Genomic DNA, 13,262 nt, shown 5'->3' on the forward strand with positions numbered 1-13,262 from the left:
CTGTGGAGGAATTCTGCTAGTTGTGCTGAGTCTCTGTGCCTAATTTAGGTGTTTGTTTTGCAGTCTGACATGTCGCTGACCAAAACTGTGTGCCAGGCATCTCTTGCAGAGTGTCTGGGTGATCTTCTCCCAGGAAGGAAGACAAAGAATGAGAGGACCTTGAGAGAAATCTGGTAGAAGCATTGGCTGCCCACTGCCAAAGGCAAAATAGAATAAAATAAACATCTAGCTGTGTCAGTGAAGCCTGAACCCTGTGTATAAGGCCATAACAATGGAAGTGCAATTGCTCATTTATTTTTCTCTGCCACTCATCACCAAAACTGTCCTTCACTAAACCTATAAAATAGACCTGTGGAGTTCTCACTCTCTCTCCCCGTCTCTTTAGGAAGCAGATAATTGATACAAACCTGCCTCTTTAGCATATCCAGCATTTGACTAATTTTATTTTTGCTTTGCTTTTTAAATTTTACTGATAATACCGCAGCTTTATCCAAATCTGTGCAATGGCTTGTGCAGATAATAGCAGTGCTCTGTGGGCATGCATTCCTTCTGTTCCTGTGGAGGTATGTGGCCTGTGCTGGTATTATTTCTACAGCTGAAATTAATCTATGTGCCCAATAATTTAATTATGTGTGGAGGCTGTGGAGTTTTTAGATGAGGGTAATGATGTTATTTCCCTCATTATCACCAAGCTATGTTGTACAAACACTTGTTCTTGGTTCCAGTAATTCCCTCTGCCTGCTTCTTGCCCTCTGTGTGAAATTGGACTCCCCTCCCCTTTTGTGAATTCGTGGTAATCAACAAATAGAGCTGTTATGGCTGGTGTACTTGGAATTCATGGGTGTCTCGCTAGCACGCCAAAGTGAACTCGGTTTCATTACTTCTCGTGTGGGGGGAAATGAAACTAAATGTGCCTTCTGACTCTTGGGTTTGCAATTTGATTAATCTCTTGTTTGTCACAGCCTAGCTTGGCTCGCTGGCTATTTCCAATATAGTGTGAGACTTCTGCCTGATTTCTAATCTTGCTGTCAGGATGCCCTTTTTTTTTCCAGAAGTCTCGCCTGGCCCTGCTGCTCCATAAACCACACAGCTAGATGGAAGTGTGAACGGAGCAGCCCAGCTTGATGTTACCACCCACCCCAGTACAGAACCAGGACACCTTTGACCCTACTGTCAGAAAACAGCACTTTTCTGTTTTTTTCCCTTTTAACCTATTACAGCGTGGAGAACAGGAGGGAATCTTATTAACCTATTGATTCTGACTTGGAAGCATAATTGCTTTCCGTGTTTTCATGGGCTATATTAGCCTGTCAGCTCTCATTTTTTGATTTGCCTCCCCTATTCCCTTTGCTTACACTTCTGTTCTGTTTGACCTCCTGTCTTACTCTAACTCTCACAATTTATCTTGTTGCTACTACTGTTGCTCTATTATAGTAGCTGTTAATGTACACTACTTTTAAAGACCTGGAAAGCTAAATAGAGGGCACAGGATCCCTGAAGTTTCTTCTGCAGAATTTGTCTCCCCTAACTTTTGCTAGAGACTAGTGGAAAACTTACGGTTAGCAACGTTTATTTTTGTTTGACACAGTGAATATGCTCGTAAGCTTTTTTTTGAGAGCCCCTCGAGCTTTCACAGGCTGAGAGGAAGATGAGGACTGATGTGCTCATGGGAAGCCTTGCCATGGTGATGCTGGTACTGTGTCCTTTGCTAAAATGGGTGCTGGGGAAGCCAAATAATGTTAAAATTATTCGGTGTCTCTCCTGCCCTCCAGTGGCGGGGAGCAGGCAGCACCTTTTGGTACCTTCTGGTTATCTTTGCCCTTTCGATTTAAATGGGAACACCCTCTACTTCTGGTGTCCCACTTCTGTGAGAAGGGTTAACTCTCACTGCAAGATCTTTTGAAGGAAAGCACTTCTTCCTCAGGAGAGCATGGACATGGAAAGAAAGCCTCAGGCAGAAGTGCAGCGCAAGGCGTTATCTGTATTGCATTCACTGAGCCCTGTGGGATTCTGTGGGTTAGAGCTGCCTTACCAGGTGTTTAGTTCAGCAATTTGGCTTCTGTGTGTTGTCTGAATACATAAAGCAGTCATTTGTATCGCTTCTACTTTGTGAGCACTTCTGTTTGTGGATATCTGGGTGTCTAATTGCTGCGTGCATCCCGTGGGAGAGGTTTCTTACACCATCCCTGTGTCCTCATGCGCACAGCTGTCTGCATCCTGCCTTGTCTAGGAGGAAATCCAATTAATGTTGATGGAGCTGTTAATGAAAATAGCGTTGCCCCTTTCGCATCCATGTATTTGAGTTGTTCCTTTTCATGTTTTCCCTCCCACAGGTAGATATAGGGCTGTATCAGGAAGGTGGGTCTGATGCTCTGGTACTTCTGGCTATGGTGTTTAATTAAAAAAAAACAAAACAAAACACCTCTCCCCTATTTAAAGATATGTAATTACATTGATTAACATATGTTATGTCAAATGAAAACCATTGTGTGAATTACGAGCAGTTCGGAATGAGCTCTCAGTAAAAGCTTGCATAAGCACTTTATTGCTGTGATTTATGTGATTGTTTTGTCTCTCCCGAGTCCTGCAGCGAGCGATGTAGACACACGTCTTCCCACCGCCGGGATGCCAGGCTGCACGCGCAGGGTAGCTAGGATTTGAGCAGCACCCGTGAGTAAATAGTTTGTGTCTAGGCACGGATTAATTTGGGTGGAAGTGAGCACGAGGGTGGGAGCACTCATTAGAGGGTTTAACCGGCTGCTGCTTTGTGCTGCTATGCTCGAGGGTTGCTGTCAGCTGGGGATTAGGCTCGGTGCACACATCCCTGGGTTAAGCAGGTTCCAGCAGAGCTGCTTCGCCACGGGAAGAACAGCAAGCGGTTTGGTGGCCGTCCAGATACAGAAGCAGAGAGCTGGTCCTTGGAGGGATTTGGATGCATCACGGGGAGAAGCTACAGTGAGCTGGGGATGAACCAGAGCCTGCTGCGGTCCTGCGTTTACCAACAGATGGCAGCTCATCGTTGCAGAAGAGCATCTCTCAGGGAGATGGCCCTGCCGAAGCCTTGTTTCACAGCAATGCAGGCAGCACAGGCCTTTGCACTTCCGAGTGTGCACGGCAGAATAAGGCAGTGTGGTGTGTGTTCTGCATGGTAGCTGCATTCATGTAAGAATCTGTAAGCATTAAGAGCTCTCTATGAGTTGGGAAGCTGTAGAAGTTTAAGTAAGTTGCCCAATACAGGGTTTTCTTTGAAGTACTATTTGTGCTTTTCTTTTTGTTTTTTTTTTTTTTTTTTCCCCTTCAAGATTTCCCCTGAATCTGGAAGGGATTTTTACTTTAAATCAATTTTTGGAGTTGAGTTTATTCAAAGTGTATGAACAGACCAAGGTCAGCCCCGTCCCAGGTCCCTAAAATGCTCATATCTCAAAGGGAACAAGCAGTGCAGAAAATGTTCCCTTCTCAATTTCTGCTAACGCATTGATGCTTATGTTGTTCTTTGATGAACTATTTATATGACAAAGTGCTTGTTTAATTTATCTTCATCCGCTGCGGGTGAAATTGCTCTTTCATTTCCAATAACACGGAGTTGCTTTGTATTTCAAACCAGCGAGGAAGGCTTTATTTCTGCCATAAGTGGAAACTTCTTAATCTTTACTTTCTCTGAGCAAGTTGCATAAAAGTTGTTTGCTTGGATATACAGAATAGGAATTAAATTGATATATTCCTGTGTCTTTTTTCACACCCTTCCTTCTCACACCCCTTATTCTTTTCTTCTAAGTACTTCTGTATCTGGTGGCTTTTCTCAGTGTTTTGTGAATCTGACTTCCCAGCAGAGTGCCCCACGAGGGCCGTGTTAACTCTTTTTGCATTGTCTAGCCACAAGTGTATTCGAGTGTTTTGAGAATGCTCTGGTATCTTTTTTCATAACAACTGGGCTTGAAATAGCCTGGGAAGGAATGCTGAGGGCAAAACTTGTGTCAGAGACTAAATTCTAGGGTGCTTTGCAGTGATTTTAAACATACGCTCTTAGCTCTGAGTAAACCAGAGTTGATTTAATGAGCTTGGGTAGGTTTTGTAGCTTGTAAGCTGCCTTCCTTGGGCTGGTGCTCTGCTCTGTCCTGGAGCATGCACTTGTTATGGGGTTTAGCTGGTTATTTGCCTGCATCTTTCTCCACAGGAGGCCTGGGCTTAAGGTGTGGGTAAGTGTGGGCAGGTTGGGAGTTCAGGAAGGGGCTGGAAGAGAACTTGGGTGAATATATACGTGTTGCTATTATCAGGCCTGTGCTGAGTTTTCCAAGTTTGCTAGTAAATAGGCATTGAGATCTTCTTATAGCAGTACCGTGAACGTTTAGGGCAGAAAAGTTTGTTGGGGTGAGGCAGTGGGAGTGAAATGGAGAGGCTTCATTCGAGCTGCTGCTTAACAGTTGTGCTGATCACAGGTGCCCTGCTGAGTCTACGTTATCCAGTTTGCTGCGATATCACCAGTGTAATGGGACAAAAATCCAACACTGCACCACGGTATCAACACGTGATAAGGTGGCATTTGTCCTGCAAGCCTGCAGCAAGCATCGTTCTGTAGCTGGAGTCCGCGTGCCTTCCTTCTCTGAAACAGAATCAGAGAAATGTTAATTACAGCAAAGAGTTTCTAAGCAAAAAGCTCTTCTGGTAAGTGGCTCTGGAGCTGGTGTGGAGCATCCAAGTGAGGGGAGGCTGTTGAGAGCGCTGGGTACCTGCCTTGTTGTGGCTTTGCCTAAATAATAGGCACTTCTGTAAATCAGAAGGAACCGCAGGTGTGCACCCAAATTACCGCATAGATTAGATAAATTCACAGTGATATTTGAACCAAGGACTCTAGCTTGGGTTGGTATTTTAGTGATTTTTCTCGCACTGGGAGAGCAGTAAATAGTTTTAGATTGTGGAGATGGCTCTGGAAATTGAGGTCACAGTATAATATGCAAGACTCTTTTTTTTTTAACCTTGTTTACCTTTATGACAGGCTAAGTATTTCATAGCAAAAGGAAATTTTTTGCGCAGTTTGTGGAATAAATAATAGAGTTTCTGTTAAAAATGCATTGGCTGGCTGGCTTATTTTAATATTAATAAGGCAGATTGCTACTATAAAATTAGCTCTGCATGGTGTTTGTCATTTTACTGCCAAAGCAATTGAGTCTAATGCCATTCCTTCCTTAAACGAATCCCCAGGAGAGCAGTAGTTGTGCTATTCTCAAGCCTCTAATCCAGGGGAGTTGGAGTTGAACTGTAATTGATGGGAAATGCATATTTCAGTCTGGGAATCCCAGCTATGAGAGCAGGGCAGAGTCACGTGCTGAGCTCTGTCTTTGGCCCTGTGGCTTGCTGGCTGCTTATTTCAGTGTTTTAGTGTTGTTCACACGTGTGTTTTCTCTGATGTACTAATACCCAGCTGCTTGGGTAGTGTTTAGGGCCAACCCAGTAACCATATCTGTATGATTTCATAGTCCACAAACCTCACCTGATGGTGGCAAGGTGATCTGCACTGCGCAGGTGCTGTAGCTAGGCCTGCAGTGCTCCACAGCTCAGTGCTTTTTGGTTTTTGGTGCTAAAGCTGACAGCATCTGAGGAAAAAGAGTGACATTAGGCTTGCTGCAAAGGAGGTGGTCTTTTCCTTGCTTCTTTTTTTTTTTTTTTCTCAAGACAAATCTGTGCCTTTAAAAGGAAAAGCCCTTTATGAACCCTGTGCTGCTGTGATTTATAGCACGTGTTTATCTGAGCCATAGAACGAAGGGAACAAATCTTGATGCGTTTTGTTATGTGACCAGACCAGCAGTTTTGTGCTTATAAATAATAGGAACACTCATTGTGTTAGAGGCATTGTCAACTGAGCCAATAGGTTAAAACACGTATTAGGGGTTATTTGATCACCGTTACAGATACACACCCTCTGAAACCTGCATTTAAGGCAAGATTGAAACTGCCTTATTTCTGCATTTTTGCAGTTTGCATTTTTAGTTGCGGATCCAAATTGGAAGCAGCTTTGCCTGCCAGCTGAATCTCAGTAAGATTTTATTGAAGGTGAAAGTCTGCGAAGCAGGGAAGCACATATGTTTAAATACCGTTGAGGTCTATGGGTACAAATATCTGCTCAAGTGTTTTCTTGAAAACAGTCATATTTCAAGTAGACTTCTTGAGTTTCTACTTAAAAGAACGTGTTGAATCCAACTGGGAGACACTTTCTTAGCTGGAGAATGCCAGTTCTGAACCTCTGGGCCCTTGCAGTTCTGTGTTATTTCTACTTATATGCTGTAGAATTATGGATTGCTTACTGTATGTACTTCCTTCAGGCTGGATGAAGTTGACAGATCCACCTTTAAGTGGTGTTACTGACATCAGAAGTGGGCCAGCCCATGTGCTCCTCTCTTACTCATTTGCAATCTGCAGTCTTAGCTGAAAATGGAGAAGGAGGTCTGTTTGTAAATGTGAATGATTTCCTTGTGCAAGTCTGGGGGAGCTGGAATTCCTTCCGTGTTCCTTGGGAAGGCGATATGACAGAAATGTCTTGCTTTGTACCATTAGCCAAGGAGAAATTGCATCCACAAGGTGAAGGTGGTTGGTTTGTTTGCTTATTTATTGGCTGCAGCAGAATGAAAATTATGCTTAGTATTTCAGAATCTCTCTTTGTGTCTTCCTGGGTATGGAAAATGAAGGACAAGAGAGGAGACAGCTCACCACATTTTAGCTGAGAAGCTGATGCTAATTCCAGACTTCAGTATTCCTTTAGGCTGTTCCCAGTCCTGTTTTCTAGGAGATTGTAATTGCTCTCTGCCTGCTGGAGTTTGGGGAATTTTTTTTCCTCTTTGCCCCATTTGTGTTGTATGCTCTTCACTACTGATTGATTTGAAAATGTTGAAGCTATCTTAAAATATTTTGGTGTTCTCTTCTGCTTTCAGTGTGAAGATGATCTGTCTCAGAGTGAGCAGGGTACAACTGAAATAGCACCTGAATATGGGCCAGAAGACAGAGTTGACGTTCGATACCTTCAGTGGCTAAATGGGAGGCTGAGGTTCCAGTGGCGGAGTTTGCATGCTCAGCACCAAGAGCAATGCAAACTTTTACATCAGGTAAATGATTCCTGTAACCTGCTATGGCACTGTTTATTATTTAAAAGCCTCGTCAGCTAGTGCTACATGTATAAATTATTCTTGGTTGCTAGTTCGGCATTTTCTCTAGATAAAAGTGAATTACTCTAAATATAAATACCCTCACCTTTCCCCAGTGGGGCAGAACAATGAGAAAATAAAGCACGGACTGTGTTCATAAGGTTATAGTTGTATAAAAGTTTCCCTTCCAGGTTAGCATATTAGTCACTTCTGTGGCCAGGTAAGCTGTCTCCATGTTTCTCAGAAAATGCCTGCTAGAAGCATGACAGAGCATTTGGCTCCCAGAGCCAAGCTGTGACTCTGGATGTTAGTTTATCACAAGAGTGCATTCAAAATGTTGAGCATAGGTGTTGAAAGTCATAGCAGCAAAACAAAATGCAGATTCCCCTTCTGCAGTACTAGGGTGCATCCAAACAGAACTCAGAAAACCTACCTCCTTTTAAAATCAGGATAGAATAGCACTCTGCATCGCTGAGATTCCAGTTCTGTTCCGCTTCATGAACAATGTTTATGTGACTGTGTGAGAAATGCAGCTATCTGGGAGCACCATGTCTGCTTAGCATAGAAACAACCTGTAGGCCCAAAGTTGACAGCAGTGGCGACTGCTGAGACAAGTTAAAATAAATAAATAAAAATACTCCTAAAAGTTATTCAGTGGTGTTTTATTTTACCCCCCCCCCCACCTTCTGCATTCACATCTCTTCAGGTAATTGTATGGATCAGCTTGGTGTTGTACCCAGAAGCTTTCTGAGACTAAGAACAGGTTTAAGAAACTTCTCAAAGAAGGCACATCAGAAAGTCGTCAGAATCAGAACAAGAGGCTTTTGAATGAAGATGCCTTCTTGGCTTTAATCCTGCATGTGACAGAGCAATGCTGAAAACTGTAATGAGGTTACATTTTGTTCTTTACATGAATTGATTGCTGGGGAAGATGTCTGATTGACAGCCCAAGGGAAAGATCAGGTGCTGTGTGTGCAGCATCTAAAGTAACCTTTAGCTTCTTGTTGCCCACAGTGAATGTGCTTTCCTGAGCTGGAAAGGAAGATAGCAATTCACTTTAAGTGCAGGTGCAATCCTCGGCTTTTGCGCTGAGATTACAGACAGTGATGCTGCTGGGAGAGATGCCTTAATGATGTAAAGCTCAAATGAAATGATTGGTATCTCCTCCCCTTGAAAAGCTACCTCTATTTTGGGTACGCTGATTTTTATGGTAGGTGAGGCAAATATCTCCGTAACTCATCATCAGTGCTCTGACTGAGCTAGGAGGTGGCAGTAACAAATCATTAGGCAGTCTCACTACCTCAGCTTGCAGTTAATGAGAGCAAGAAAGAATTAAGAGCAGGTCAAACCAGGGGCCTCGAGAACAGACACTCTCTCATGGTCCAGATCGGGCGCCGAAAGGAAGAGATGTGCTGATTAGGCACCACTGCTTAATTGTTGACAGGGGACATGATGACCTCCTATGGGGACTGTCCTTTGCAGTAAACCTGGGCTCTTTTCCCCCTCTGGCTACCTGAGGGAAAATGTTAAAGTTAGGACTGATGCAGTCAGGAACATAGGAGACAGGTTAAATATGATGCAGTTCTCCACCCGAGGATGGACTGGAGTCCAGCTCCTCCAGTGGTGATCACACACCGATACTATGCATGGTGAAGTATGTATGTGTGACTGTGGGAGTTCTGTTCAGAGCTGTAATAAATTGCAGGGCTCTGATTTATGTTTTAGTCTGAATTAAAAGCAGAAAAATTGAAAGGCAAAAGTGACTGGACGGGATTTCATTACAGTGCCACGTTAATGTTAACTCTCATGGTACCGCAAAACATAACGTGTACAGTTTAACAGCTGCATAAACAACAATTGATGTTTTCTGATTCTTTATAGAAAACTTTTGTTTTTGCATTAACTTAGTTTTAAAACTTTTAAGCTACTCTGCTTTGTTACAGGACTGAGCTGATCCAATATGACCTGTATGAGCTGTTGCTTTTCTCATAGAAACCACAAACATGGTATGCGACAGGCTAATGAGTGTTATGATTTTTAATTACACTGACAGATGTAGAGGGCTTTCTCTACAAAATGATAATTATGGCTTTTACTCTGTTTAATAACTTACCAGGTTATGCATCTCAGCTGTGAAACAGTCTTATTTACTGCTGATCATGAGCTATGGTTTTTGCCAAGCAGTGGCGACACTTCCACAGATTTCATTTTGTGACTCACACAGGCTTTAAAATACCATATTCTCTATTTGGGGCTTTCTGAGAAAAATGCATCACGCTTGGAGAATGTTCTCATTCAGGAAATGACTGCTTTGCCACGCTATTTTTTAAGCATGGATATTGCTATTGGAAATGAGAATTGTTTATTGAGGATCCAACAAGAAGCTACCAAGATGGTGAAGGACTAGCTGAGATGAACGTGGTCTCCAAGATGAAGCTGAGGGAGTTGGGTTTGTGCTGCCTGGATGTGGGAGGCACCAGCAAATCGCTGCCTTCAGCTATATGACAAGTAGTTACACGGAAGATGGTTCTGTATTGTTTTTAGTAGTACCAGATGACAGACTAAGAGAAAAGAGCCTCAGGTGGTAGCATAGCTGGTTCAGGCATGTTAGAAAAAGCATGTTTGGGGTGATGGGCAGCGTTGGAGCAGGTCAACAGAGATAATGAACAATTAACATCCTCAAAGGTTTGCAAAACTTGCATGCATGTGTTGACAACAGGCCTTGTCAGAGCAAGGGGCTGGACTGAAGATACACAAGAGGATTTTTCTTCTGTGATTTTGTGGACAAAATACTGAATTGCTGAGGTGATGGGGGACGTGTGCTTTCAGGTTACAAGTGATGACTCATGTCATAATGAAACAGTGCTGTATTGCCTGGAGAAAGGGAAGAGGAATGGTAGGAGGGAAATAGGAGGTGAAATGGAAACATAACTGACTCTTCTTTCTCTAAAGTGCACAGCCAGTAACTGAAACCCTCATCTCTGGAGTATGGGATCGCTGGGAACCCCGTGTTCTCTGTCCTGTCTGCAGCAGCTTAAGGTTGATGGCGTGAAGTCGTGCAGCAAGCAATTTGGGTTAGTGAGGAGGGAAGCCTCCCTGGATCTACAGCCTAACTGCTCGTTAGGTGCTCAGACTAGCTGCTCCTCCTTGCCAGCCCTCATGAGCTGCTCTGAGTGCCTGCAGCTCCCGGGAGGCTTGTTGGAGCTCACAGACACACACACGTGGCCTGCTGGAGGATGGAGACCTCCTCAGGGAAATCTTAACGTCTCTGGTGCTGAGGAGCTTTGCAGCCTGAGGCTGTGAGCTGTTGAATAACGGTATAATGGCTTCTCGACATGGGCAGGTTGGCCTGCTTTGAAAGTATAATAGAGCAATTCTACCTTAATTCCCTCAAAATTCTCAGTGGTACTTATTTACCTGGTGTGCATTCAAATATATCGAAGCATGAGGGAGAAATTACCATATTAAGGCACGCCTCGTGGCTCCTGCTGTTCCATTTCTTCTTCTTTCTATCAAGTACCAGTGGAATATCTGCCAGGTTTTTGATCCCTCTCGAATTCATAGGGGAGAGCAGCTGTTTTTTGTTAGACCTTGAATTGCCACTTTACCTTAAAAAAAAAAAAAAAAAGTGAATGAGAAGCCTTGTATAGTTTCAGACAAAGAGGTAGGAACCTGATTATTTTAAAATTGTCTTTTTTTAAAAAAATTCATTGTGCCGCAATCAGCATGTAAAAAGAAATAGTGGAGTTTCTGCAAAGCTGATGGATTTCCTGTGGGTATTTTCAGCTATCGTCTATCCACTGAAAACTAGGACAAATTACAGCTGAAATAGGGGAGGGTTGGGCTGAATTAAGATGTGAATTTTGTTAAGCAGGTAGATATCTGATTGTGGACTATGGGCATAGGTTAGTAGGAATAAAACGATATTAAATGGAGTTCCTGACAATAGAAGAGGGACTCTAACATAACTGTTGTTATCAGATTGTGGTAAAATGACTACGGTGGTTGTAATGTGCTTGGAAACTGTAAGAGCAAGAGTTGTGTTCTGTTAAGAGGGATGCGAAGCAGTGCTGGGAAATACCTCCAATGAAAGGAGTGTTTCCTCGTGCCTGCTTTAAACTAAGCAGTATAAAATAAGATGTATTACAGTGGATTAGATTGGTGGTGTCTATATATCTGATAGAGTAAAGGAGCAAAGGGGCAGGGACAAGTCTTGATGCTGTGAATAACAGGGCAGACTGATGCTGAGAGATGACCACGTTACTGGTGATTTGAGTGATCTGAGCTGCAGGTGTTGGGTGCACCTATATCTTGGTGTGAAGTCTGCTGTAAATGTCTGCATTGGTTAAATAAATCTTCTTTTGAGATTTTTGGTATTTGAAAATCTTTGTTTTCCTAACGTGAATCTGCCCTTAGATCTCAATGGTGCATTCTGTAGTGCAGTAGAAGCTTTTCCTCTTGTGCACGCGTGTGAGCTATGAACAAGTCCCTTTTTCATCTTCTCTTACATGGATTAGGCAAGCTGATCTCTTTGCAAATTGCCTAAACTCACAGGCATTTAGGAATTGGGATGGGAAGCTTCCTAGAAGTGGCATTCGAGGAACTGTGCCTGTACTCTGGAGCAAAGAAGGTTAGTGTAAGGTTAAATCGAACCTGCCTCCTCTGTTCCCGTTGAGCACAGCGACAGCTACACATGCCCTGTCTCTCACCCTTTTCTCACCCATTTCTTTTGTCTCAGTAGCATTTCCAGCGTTAGGGTATTTGCTTTGGGCTTTAGCTGGTAGCCTAGCTGCAAGAGGGGTTGAAATTCAGCCCCGGTGCTGGGGCCCAAGGGGTTTGCTGCTGCAGTTACACAAGAATGCAGCCGAGAGGAGTGGTGAGTAGAGAGGAAGAACATTGTGTGGGGAGGTGCTTTTTTTATTTTTAAACTTGCATAGCTTTGCACATGTGACAGATGGTTGTCACCAGAAGTGAGTTTGGGGAAAGGAATGCTAAAATATTCCTAAGTTTCAAGGAAGGGTTGATAATTGCCCAGTGCCTGTCAACTTTAAAATAGTTGTCAATACCCAAGTGTATGATAAAATTCATATTAGAATAAAGAAAGAAAAGCAGGAAGCATTCTCTGTCTTCTGGCAGAAATATTAATGAAATATGAGCGATTGTCTGACAAATGTGCACCGCTATCTTGTTTGGCAGCTGCAGTTATTACAGTAACAAAGGGATCAGCTCTGTATAGGAGGGATTGCTTTTTATTGTTCCCTTGACTAACTTGGGAAGCTTCTTCGTCGAGTAATTGATGACACCATCACCAGTGCAGCTGGGACAAGGTCCCGGGAAGAGAAAAACAAGAACATACAGCAGCAAAACAGAATCTTGCTGTAACAAGGTAGCATTTCCTGCTTTAAAGGAATAAATGGCAAATTATCCTGAGGGTATCCTTTACCCCTGTTAAGACTTCTGCTATCTATGTAAATGTTTTTATCCTTCATGCTACACTCAAGAGTGCGTGTAGCAAGGAAACAGGGAAAAAGACTCAGAGACATAATGAAGAGAGCAATCTTTCACTTTTACTGTGGTGACAACAGTAGCAATTCTCACATGTGTTTCGTGTAATAGTGTTGGACAGACTGTTTTGTGGAGTGTGCTCATGAGTCCCTGCAGAATGCTTTAAAGAGGTCTGTTTTGGTGGTGGTAGTAGCTAGACTTGTGCTTATCCATTGGGAATGGGCTTGTAGCTGCTGCTTCACGTCACCATTGCATCCGTGCAGCCGTCAGATGGCAGCTAACAGTGTTGTTACTGACCTGCTCGTCATACTGACAAATATCTTTAATCTGTTCCAGATCCATTTACTCACTAGTGGCTCTCATGTGGACCAGATCCTTGGACATCTTTCCGTCACAGAAATGGATCTCATCAGACAGCCAGAGAACTACAAGCAGGTAATGCTTTTTCTGTAATACTTGGACACTTAGTTTGCTTTAGACAAACATGGTTCAGCAGAAGACTGCACTCCTCACAATGCTTTTAACCATTTCCAACAGAATTAAAGACTTGTGTTACTGAACTGTCTGTCTTCTCACTTAGAACTTTTATCCTATCAAATATCCTTATCATATCAAATGTTTTGC

General features: G+C 43.1%; 1 protein-coding gene across 5 annotated transcripts in view; it reads left to right on the forward strand.

The window, feature by feature from the left end:
• Nucleotides 1-13,262, forward strand: part of TEDC1 (tubulin epsilon and delta complex 1) — a 69,207-nt gene that overhangs the window by 12,569 nt on the left and 43,376 nt on the right. For 4 of the 5 annotated variants that reach the window (XM_068690854.1, XM_068690853.1, XM_068690855.1 and 1 more), the window contains exons 4-5: nucleotides 6,924-7,094; nucleotides 12,975-13,073. In XM_068690854.1, coding sequence (XP_068546955.1) covers nucleotides 6,924-7,094; nucleotides 12,975-13,073 — 270 coding nt within the window. Of the gene's footprint in view, nucleotides 1-3,328; nucleotides 4,197-6,923; nucleotides 7,095-12,974; nucleotides 13,074-13,262 lie in introns of those variants that run through there. The other variant, XM_068690858.1, reaches the window with a different exon arrangement.

The sequence above is a fragment of the Anas acuta genome, chromosome 8, assembly GCF_963932015.1.
Source record: "Anas acuta chromosome 8, bAnaAcu1.1, whole genome shotgun sequence".
Lineage (NCBI taxonomy): Eukaryota > Metazoa > Chordata > Aves > Anseriformes > Anatidae > Anas > Anas acuta.